This window comes from Nymphalis io, chromosome 12, assembly GCF_905147045.1.
Source record: "Nymphalis io chromosome 12, ilAglIoxx1.1, whole genome shotgun sequence".
NCBI lineage: Eukaryota > Metazoa > Arthropoda > Insecta > Lepidoptera > Nymphalidae > Nymphalis > Nymphalis io.
In genome coordinates this window covers 7,343,172-7,354,396 of record NC_065899.1, presented here as the reverse complement: position 1 = coordinate 7,354,396, position 11,225 = coordinate 7,343,172, and the positions used below count along the sequence as shown (strand labels likewise).

The window sequence follows — 11,225 nt, the reverse complement described above, 5'->3', positions numbered from 1 at the left end:
GATCTTCTTATAACAGAAGACTAGAAAACGAAATCATTACAAATAGCAAAGATATCCGAAGATACTATTGTAATAAATATATTAAACAAACAAATTAATTTAACAATGGACGGGACTTTAAACTCACTAACTAAATAAAGTCGATAGCTTTAAAATAATCCAGGACAATTTCAATATACAGTAGAAATAGATTTTATGATATTTGAAGAAATGCAACGCTTACTTACATCCCATTTTAAAATACTCAAAAGTGCAGAAACGGATACCAAGTTAAGTCGTTCGCCACGCAAAGAAACGATTTAGTTTGAAAATAGTCTTTTGCGGCACGAACCAAATGAAAAGCTTGGATATATTGAAGTGACGCAATTTTTCCTATTTTTAAACTCTTAGCGATTACATTAAAGTAAGAGTTATGTTAAAATAGGAAATATGTTGTCGAAATAAATAGCAGATTTTATGATTCATGAATTCTACAATCGTATGATTTTAGTTGATTTTTCACGTTTATTTTTGTTGATTACCAAAATTGGGCAATTACTTATTTTGGTATCAAAATGGTATGTCATTAATCAGTATCAATGTCATTATTTGTTTTTTCTAAATTTATATTAAAAATTTCGTACCAGTTCTAATTATAAACTCCTCTAGTCATAGCTTCTCTATTTCGGTTATGCCACTTACAAGTCAAAATTCTAACATACGTTCTTCTAAAAGTTGCATTGCATAGAGCATAGCAAACGGGATTTATAGTAGAGTTTATATAACACAGAGCATAGAAAAAGGACCAAAGTTCATCCGGAATACACTTGGTGCATGCAGTGAGAGGTTTTAGCAACACGAGGATATTATAAGGCGTCCACGTGATGATAAATGAGAGAAGAATAGCGGAAAGCGTTTTCGCCGCCTTTGTTTCTTGTTTCTTCTCCTGAGTTTTCTTTTTTTTCGGTTGTTTAGAAGTTATCCCTTTACCTGCCAATTGCCTAGGAATTATTTTGGCGTTCAGAGGTATTCGAACATCTTGTATGTGTGACGTTCTTCTAGTTAAGGCTGCATGGCCTGCTGGATGTAAGTTAAGTTCAGAATCTCCTCTTGCAGGCGGTCGATACTGCGTTCGCGTATTTGTTGGTGGTGATTCCTCAGTAATCATTTTAATACTAGGTCTGTCTGTGTCTGCATCAGGTAATCTGATTAAAATTGTGTAAACAGAATCAGCAGACGCAGATTTAGGTGCTGGTGAGGTAGAAGCGTTTATTCTAGTATTTGGGGGAAGAGAGCGACTATCTCGTGCAGCCGGTATAGGAGCAGGCGGCTCGAAATTTCGTCGAAGAGGCGATGTACCCCCATCCGCTACACTTGAACCACCAGATCCACCACGCCCAGCATACGGATCTCTAATGACATTTAGCGATGTACATCTATGACAAAATAGACAATCTCAATTAAGAAGAAAATCCTTTTGAACAAGAAAAATAATTTGAATGTGTTTAAACTTAATAATTATCGAAATTAATTATAAACATTGCTTAGCGGCTGTTTAGTTAACAACTGATTTCGCTCTTTCTGTCTTAATTGATTTGAAAGAAGACTCAACATTATTTAATTAATCACCCGCTAAAAAATGTAAATAACTAATGACGTGTGTTTTAGTAAGTATGTAAATAGTTAGTTAACGTAAAATGACAACAAATAATAAGTTATAGCCAGACTTACCTAGAAACAGAACTTTGAAGCGGTGTTTCAACAGAAACTGGTGTCGCGTATCCAGGGTCGGAAGGTTCTTCTTCTGGTTCCGTGTCTTCCAGATCTTCTCTGCCCGAGTGCCACCACGCAACGCACCATTCTGTGACGGCCGCCCAGCCACGCTTGGGCCGACGAGACGACGCAGTCTATATGAATTATACGTATTAAAATTAATTTGAAAATACAACTTCTGCCATTTTAATTACTATAAGTACTGTTCGCCAGAGTTTATAAAATTTGGCAAAATGCCAGAATAAGGTCCATGGAACAAGTAGACTGGAAATTTTGCTGGCATCAAATCTATATCTCTAGAAAAGGGACAAATTAAGGTACTTAGACACACACCTTGGCGATCAGATAACAAAACCAGTTGCCAACATGAACTGAGAAACGGAGGTTCAATCTTACTGCCATTTGCCTAACGTTCCGGAGACATTTAAAGTTGTTGGAATATCGCCAAGTTAGCTAAATACCAACACAAAAATATATTGCCACATTTGAGTTTGAGCCTAACGCTGTTATAATAAGAGTGACAGTGATCGCAAAATAAATGCTTGTAAAAAGATTTATAACATGGCCTAGCCTCGATGGTACTATATTTTATATTTTAACCCTTTTTACTTCATTTCATAGCCATAAATATAAAAAAACTAATGTATACATTTATATTTAGTCAATTACATACCCTTTGGTATATTTAGGAAAATGTTGTGAACCAAGTAATGTTAGATACTAGCTGAAGAAAAACGACGTTCTTTAATTTATTCAAATAATTCAAAAACCTCACGTAATTTCAAAACCTTCATTATTATAGATTATCAGAATTTAATTCAAATCTCATTATTTGATAATCTTTGTTTATAATTGAATTAAATCTGCCGTATACATTGTTAGTTTAAGATATTGTATATTACTTGAAATATATTTCTTCCTGCTTAAATATTTTTGATGACTTTTTATTAACGTGCGCTTTTTTGCTCTTCGAATGTATTTTTTATTATTCGAAACTTAATTGGTTTATATATTTATTGTATTTATTGTGTTAATAAAAATATAAATATAAAAGTCCGACATTATACTTGATACCTATAACATTTAACTGTGTGAAAACGCATTAAAAAAAATTACATAAATCTTTCACTGAAAATGAATGGAATAAATAAACGATTTAAATGGCTCAAATCAAACTTCTGGTATTAAAAGCGAGGGCCCTATAAATTAAATTTAATTTATCGCATGCAGGAGAAAGTTGCTGTCGAAACTTCCGTATTGGCAAATTGGAAGCAGCTGTGCCAATGATGCAAAACACGCCTCAGAACAAACACTGTAGAAATAACATCAAAACTTAATATAAATTATAATATATCTACTGTATTCAACTTAAATATTATAATCTTTGTGTCAACTTAAATGTATCGAACTAAATAAAAAACAATAACCTACTTATATTTGTATATACTAGTATTCATGATAGCTAAGTTAATGTTTGTTTAAGATTTAACACAAATAATATACTTGATTACATTTTAATTATTATTCTAAATCCGTCAGAGCTTTTCAGAAGATAACAATATAGGTTCAGTCTATACTCTTCTAAATAACAAAGATATAAACAAATTTTAAAATATATTTGGTATCGAGCCAATCGATACATGCCCGTGTACATTTTACCGCAAGTCTCTTTTTCGTGTGGTTATATAAGGCATCATTTTTTTTTAAGACAATAGATCGATTTACAAAATGTTATAAAGTATTTTTTGTAACAATGCTGGATTAACGTTACCGTTTATGTTTCCTATTTAAAACCTAACAATATTTTCTTTAACTCATCTATAAATAAGAGATATGCTACCGGGCCTTTTATATATACGTTTTAAAACTTACAGTACAGTCCAGCATGAAGCAGCAAAATATAATCCAGTTAGCACTTATCGTAAACTAAGTTATAAAATTAAATACAAATGTTGTATAAAAATAAAACTTTTCTGAAGAAATTGTCTAAGTTTCTAGTACTTTTGTTAGAATCAATATTCCGAACCTGTTGCTTCAAGTTTAAGCCCACTTATAAAATGACGATATTAAAGAAGATGAATTAACATAACCGGTGGTAGGGCTTTGTGCAAGCCCGTCTGAAAGGTACCACCCACTCATCAGATATTCTACCGCAAAACAGCAGTAGTTGTTATTGTTGTGTTGCGGGTGAGAGAGCCAGTAAATTACACCAAGGTTGGTGGCACATTGGCAATGTACGCAATGGTTAACATTTCTCACAATGCCAATGTCTATGGGCGTAGGTGACCACTTACTATCAGGTGGCCCATATGATCGTCCACCTTCTTATACTATAAAAAAATAACAACTTTTGATTTTGTTATTAGATTTAAAGAATTTTGTGTGTAAGCTGGATTTGTCTCTACGAAATATACCTTTAATTTAATATACCTTTATATTATAATAATACCTTTTTTTTTGTATTAAGCATTTGGATACTCCTAGTATTTTGCTGCTTCATGCTGGACTGTACACTAAGTGTACTTAGGTATATAATATGTGATCATTAGTGCTGTACACTGTTAGATCCACCGCTGTGCTAAGCAACATGTTATTATACAGTTCGAATCGGAGCTTATTTCCAACACAAGTATCGTTACTAGCAATATATAGCCGCCTAATGCATGTAACCGCAACATGGAAGTCAGGTAAGCCAAATATTATCATTATTCCACATTAGATATTCAAATTTAGTATATAATGTACGGATAAATATTACAATATCACAATTTCAAACACGAATAAGATAGAAAAATCAAAAAGTCATAGTGCAGTGAGCCCAATGACCATAAATTGACGCAAAATTATGAGCCATTAAGGTGAAAACAGTAGAAAAGTTACATTCTCGTAAACGACCAATATCACCTGGAATTAGGACCTATGGAAAAATATTCTTCGTTTTTATAGCCCCTTTATATGTCGGGTAAGAATTGTTTCAACGATTACTATGACCTTCCATTGAAAATTTACTGAAGATACGATCTTGTATAGGTAAAGCTGAATACAGTACTGGCCACTACTAACACCAAAAAAATAAGGTTTTTAATGCCAACATAAACGGCAAGCAAGTCAGTATTACAAGCGCAGAAATATCTAGTAAGTGAATTGGGTACTATATCACTGGCAACTTTTGCCATTAGACCATAATAGATGCATTATTTATGATGTTATAGAACAACCACGTTGACTTATTACCTACTTACTTACTTTTACCTATTACTTACTGACTTAGTACCTACACCTCAAACTACATCAACAAATATTTTTAACAAATAAATAACGAATACAAATGTAGTTGGTACTGTTGTTCCGGCCAATTATTTAAGATTACACCATAATTAATGCATTAATAAAATAGACTCAAGATTAAAAAGGCAAACATGTGTTCATAATAGAATTTGATTATTAATAAGGTCACAATTTTTAAAAGACATCAAAAATATTTATATATCACAAACCTGATGCTCTCTCCAACGCGTGTCATGTAGCGCACCTCTGACGTGGTACACTGAATCAGCGTCTCCAGATTCGGACCTTGTACGACCGTCCACTTCTCGGGTCTCATCACTGTACAGATAAAATTATATTAGTATCAATTCATACCCAGCGTGAATATAAGACAGTTGAGTTTGAAAATATTTGAGACTATGAATAAACTAAGTATGTTTCGCCACGAAATACTTATAAAACTTATTTTATTAAAACAATGAAATTGGCTTTAAGAATTTGCTCTGCATTTACACCTACATTATAAACGTAAATATAATACTTTTTAATGCCTAAACGCTGTTAGCAATATAAGGCAAGCTAATGTGTTTAAATAATACCAACCACAAAGATTATAATTTTTTTTTTATGTAAATGAATTTTATTTTTCCCTTTTATATTAAAAACGGGTACGCCTTCCTACTAGAGCTGCTCAAATCTTTTCCGGCCTAAGTAGTAGAATCTGCTTGTAATTTACATTGAGCCTCACGCAAAGTATAAACTATTCATTAAAATAGATTTCGCCCGGGTGTGATTAGTTAAGTACTCCATGTTCTTTTCTGTAGTCCTGACAACATGTATACAAAATTTCATGATGAACGGTTGCGTAGTTAAGACGTTATAGCGAAGCAAACAAACAAATTTACTTTTGCATTTAAAACAGTAGTAAGGATTGCAAATTGACTGTATAGGTTGAGTTTCATGTGGGGACAAGAGCTGATCATATTTAACACAAGAAACTAGAAAGATCTATTTATTCGTTTTAATTTGATGTCGAGTTGATTACCATTGTGATTATCGATATGCGATAATCATATCGCTAATTATCTGTGATATTTTTCGCAACTACTATTTGAAGAAGCAATCGATACCAAGTTTTAATTCTTATTAAATATTACAAATTGCTGATGGTTGTGATAAATGAGGTTGCTAAGAGAAAAGACCACAGCAGGCACATTAAATATTTATTAATATGAACTGATAAAAAATGATTATTGATACATATTAGTTCACACTGTGCAGTAGGAATTCTAAAAATCGGTTGGACATACATCCATAAGGTTCATACCATTTTATAAGAACCAGCATCCATCTCAAATACATCTGCGGCTAAATGAGGTAAATCCAGACTTACAACCACTATAAACATCTTGTATCTACTTGTATATATGTGTATATACAGTATTTTGGTTTCACACATACGCATGAGGTAGGGGTTAATCAAAAGCACATAAGGCGAGATGAATAGACGCGGAGCAGAAGTTGGCATTACGCCAGAGTGCATACGATTTTTAACGTGGAATAACACACAAGAGAAAGCGATTTTTACAAAGAAAACTTTATTAAGCCTTGAAATGAAAAATGAAAAAAAAAACCAAAACGTGATGAAAAGTCTTAAGTCACACACATATAAATATTGTCTTAAATAAAATTCATCATGCGCGTTCAAAGACAAGTAAGTATTTTTTTTAAATGTTTTTATTTCTTCTTCTTTCTTTCAAACACGATTCTTTTGTTACAGCATTCGTAAAGAACGCCTTGCGTTCAAAATATTTTTTCCCTAGAAGTTTTTATTTTATTAGTCGTAAACTCTTTTAACTTAAAATGTCAGACAGCGACTTCCATTCTCCAAGTGGAAATTGGTCGCTTCCAAATCGTCTCTAGATTAGTCTTGCGCTGGATACATTTAAATTGCATTGTGTTTTGTTTACCCGTCCTTTTCATTGACGCTAATTTTTATATTTCTTGTCTTCATCTATTTTACTCTTACTATTTCCTTTGAAATCAAATTTTAAATGTAATTATCAATGCACTTATTATTTACGGCGATTTTTTGCATATTCATTTTCGTTCTTTTTTATCGACAAACATAGGTTTGTGTAATTTAAGAACACTGAAAACCTGTTCTGTCATTGAATGTAATTTTACGAAATTTTGGATTTGGATTGGCTGCAGCATTGCAACATAAAAGCAATACATATATGACCAAATTCACTTTTAAATATTATTACTAAGAATTAATTTCACCGATTCAGAAAATCTGAATATCACTTTTTTATTAATTAAACTGGATCGAAAAATCAGCTAACGTACAATTTTAATTTTTAATATTTTTCTCAATGATTGCTCTTGCATCTATGTATATTATAAAAAGTTGGGTATTGTATTCGTTTCTACAATAAGATATCGCAGATATGTTTAACTTTGGCAACTTATTAATATAAGTTTAAATTTAATGTGAAATACATTAATTGAAATAAAGCTTGAATAATTAATATAATTAATTACTCGATAAAAGACTATACGGATGATAACCAAGGAGAAAAGATGTAATTGAATCGGTGTAAAAGAGCAACCATTGAGTTTCATGCCGGTTCTTATTGATATAATCTACATTCGGAAACAGTGGTAGCATTACCTTTAATTTATTACATCTTAGCATGATTGAAATAAAGTTTGAAACTAAATAAGTAAAATACTCGCTCCGAAAAAAAATGACGTGATTTAATAAATTTTACCCAATCATCAAGTTAATTCAAGCAAAAGCTATATATAAAATTATAAAAACCGGACCTTGTGTTATTTAGACGACGCCATATTGAATATATCAAAATAAAAGTGCTAATTGGTTTGTTACCAAATTGGTACTAGGTTTTATAACAAAAATAAACACTTACTAATAATATTTTCTATTAACTGTCGACTTATTCGTTAATTGGTTACCTGGACGTTAGCACTCAAAGGTAAGTAATATCAATAGATTGGCATCATTGTTCTGAGCAATTCATTCCATCCATCGTCAACAATAGGATCCAAGCTAATCCCTTGTGCCGTTAATTACTGGCTCACTCGCCCTCAACCGGATGACAGGCATATGAGGGAATTACAGGCAATTGATTGGTGTATGAGTGATACCCGACCAAACCATGATGGCCCAGTTGTAAGAACATATGGTGATTTTTAAACTTATAAACTTTTGCGTTTATAATACTATATAGGAGGTAGAATGAAAATCAGCTACGTAGGTAACCAACCCTTATTAGAGCATGGTGGAATAAACTTCAAACCTTCTCCTCAGAGGAGACGAGGCCTTCACCCAACAGTAAGATATATATTTACATTGTTACCTTACTGTTACTTTACTTTACCTACAGCCTCCCCGCCAAGCATCTATTGCTCGCTTATGAACTGATGATAAGCCCCACTTTCGATGACTGGTCATGATTTCAAAATTACTAAAACTTGGCCATAAAATTAACATCTTTATAACTTTGGAAAGGAGCTAACCAACTTTGAGAACCATTAAATTCTATCTTATCTTCTAACTACTCTACAACTAATCTAAAGTCTGGGATTTATGTTTCTACTTAGTTTATAAGGTAATTAGTGTACATTAATTATCTCGTGCGAACAAAAACAATTTTGCATATTTTTAATGGTGAACGAGATGATTTTGTATTTATTATCGGCTAGCCACCATGTATTTACACGCGTAATGAAACAATTTTACCTAGTAGTTTTTTTTTTAAATAATAATAACATGTAAACCAGTATATTGAATAGTTGAGTTACCACACTTATTTTCATACGTAAATATCTGTTCATAGTTTTCGTCATTTCGTCGTCGTCGTTTTATAAAACACAAAAATGATTCCTGTGATTTGTTTGTAAAACATAGATAAATATCATTGTGTTGTCATGGATTTTAAGACCTACAATTCTAGTCTAGACAAAAAACCAGTAAGCCCAAATTTCGATTTTAATTGCTGACTAGACTGAACTAGATTAATTTGATATATTTCTTTGGATTTGTCAGTGTAAGCTTTTTTTTAAATACTTAAATTTTGTGCCTTATTAAAATCAGATAAAAATCTTGTTTAAAAGTAAACAAACATACGAGAAAGCGGCTTTATACTATATAATAATTTGATTAATAATAATAAATGTTATTAATATAAATATATACCGGCTATTCAGTTAAATGATTAAATTACAATTGTAAACGAACAATAATTTTATTTGGAATACATTTTACGCGGCTTGCGTTGTTTTTTGAAATTATAAAATAATATTAATGATAATTTTATAATGAACTTCTTCCTGGAATAATTGAATTGATGACCCTGTATCGGTCACATTTTTAAATAAAATTATTAAAAATATTTTAACGTTCCTAACGTCGGCGGCGGCGGCGTATTGTATACTGGTGGTATACAATGCGCCACCATATATTGTATATATAGTTATGACCACTCACCATCATTTGCCCGTTTGCATACCCATTATATATATGTAAGCTTAGCTATGCAATATTATTTTGATTTTGAAATTTAATGCATTGCAGATTTGTTAATGTAAAAATGGTCGGAAAATGTTTTAATTTACTTGTTATTTAATGGCCTTAAATTTTTTTGACTTGTAGCCAAAGTGCTATACGCAGTTAAAAGCTTATACGTAGTTATGTACATATCATACTAATTAGTTTAATAAGTAAACTAAAAACAAGTAATATGTGATAAAGATAACATATAACATAATTTAAAAGAAGGTTAGTTATGTAATATATTTACCTGAATATTCAATGATATTATTTCAATTTTTTTACAACTGCTACTGTTTTATTTTCCGATTTATCCAAGGGAAGTTATCATTAACGTCAGTCCCATTACAATCTACATTTAAATAAGGCTGTATGAATTAAAAACCATATTATTCCATTTTTAAAAATATACAAAGATGTCAGTTCTTTTACACACACATACACATCTATAACCAATACAAACATACGTAAACAAACATAAACATTAGCGTGCATCACCTAAAAGTTATCATTTACTTTAATGAAATTAATACCATATAAATATAAATTATATTTATATTTATTTAAAAAATAAAAATTGAGATGATTAGTACACCTCCTTACCGCTTTATTTATTTATTTATTTCATGTCCTTCACCCAAAGGTTGTCTGGAAGAGATCGCTCTTTTAGCGATAAGACCGCCTTTTGTACAAAATAGTTTTAGTTTCTTTTGTGTTTGTGTTTAAAATGGTTCTGTAACTCTTTTGGTGTACAATAAAACATATTCTATTCTATTCTATACATTACATATAATTAATTAAATATATTTCAGTCGATCGAGATGTTTTTACTTTACACAAATAATATTTGTTATAAGCTAAATCAAACTTGCGACTGCACGTGACTTAAATACTATTTCTTAAAGATCATAAATAAAAATGAATTTTGAGAAAAATTTGAGAATACGAAAACGCTAACTTTTTATGTTACAAAAGAGTACGTCTGCATCCTATGTCGCTTGATAAAAAGCTTGCATGTAGTATGAGATGAAAAACGGTTTACCTATATAAGGAATATTTACTCTTTACTTGAAAATTTTCCAAATCTCATTTGTCAGGAAAACGCAAACGCTAAACGCGAATTTCATTCAGCAAATTCCGTATCAAAGCCGACTTATAGAAAATTCGTATTATATTTTTGTAGTTTACTTTGCTATTTTCTGCTTAAAAGAAGCGTCATGGGTAGCTCGCTTTCTTTAATACACTTAGCATATGCGCTTACGAGTTGCAGTGAACACGATACTGAAATCGCGGACAAATTAATGTTATATCAGTTGATACAACTTATACTTCTTAATTTATATCACTACCACAGTTAGAAAAATATCTGTGCCTACTACAAAGATACGTAACAAAAGAAAGTAGAAAATGCTTTTAAGCTGAGCTCTAATTTCTTATTAAAAGTAACATCGTGAGTATCTGAACAGCTATTTTACGAATGTGTATATCTCATTTTATTTTTTAAACGTTTTGGAATAATGCACTTTTCCGCTCATTAATAAGATTGAAATTCGCAGGACTACTTGCGGAAAAAACATTCTTATATCAGACCTCCACTCAGAATTACGACAATCAAAACTCACCTTAA

The 11,225-nt window shown here is 31.3% G+C and overlaps 1 protein-coding gene across 1 annotated transcript in view; it reads right to left on the bottom strand.

Annotated features, from left to right (window-relative positions):
• Positions 1-628: 628 nt before the first annotated feature.
• LOC126772335 (muscarinic acetylcholine receptor DM1) overlaps positions 629-11,225 on the bottom strand; it is a 29,510-nt gene continuing 18,913 nt past the window's right edge. Inside the window, exons 2-4 of the mRNA XM_050492663.1 lie at positions 5,250-5,358; positions 1,711-1,886; positions 629-1,415 (exon numbers count right to left, since the gene is read on the bottom strand). Coding sequence (XP_050348620.1) covers positions 629-1,415; positions 1,711-1,886; positions 5,250-5,358 — 1,072 coding nt within the window. The remainder of the gene's footprint in view (positions 1,416-1,710; positions 1,887-5,249; positions 5,359-11,225) is intronic.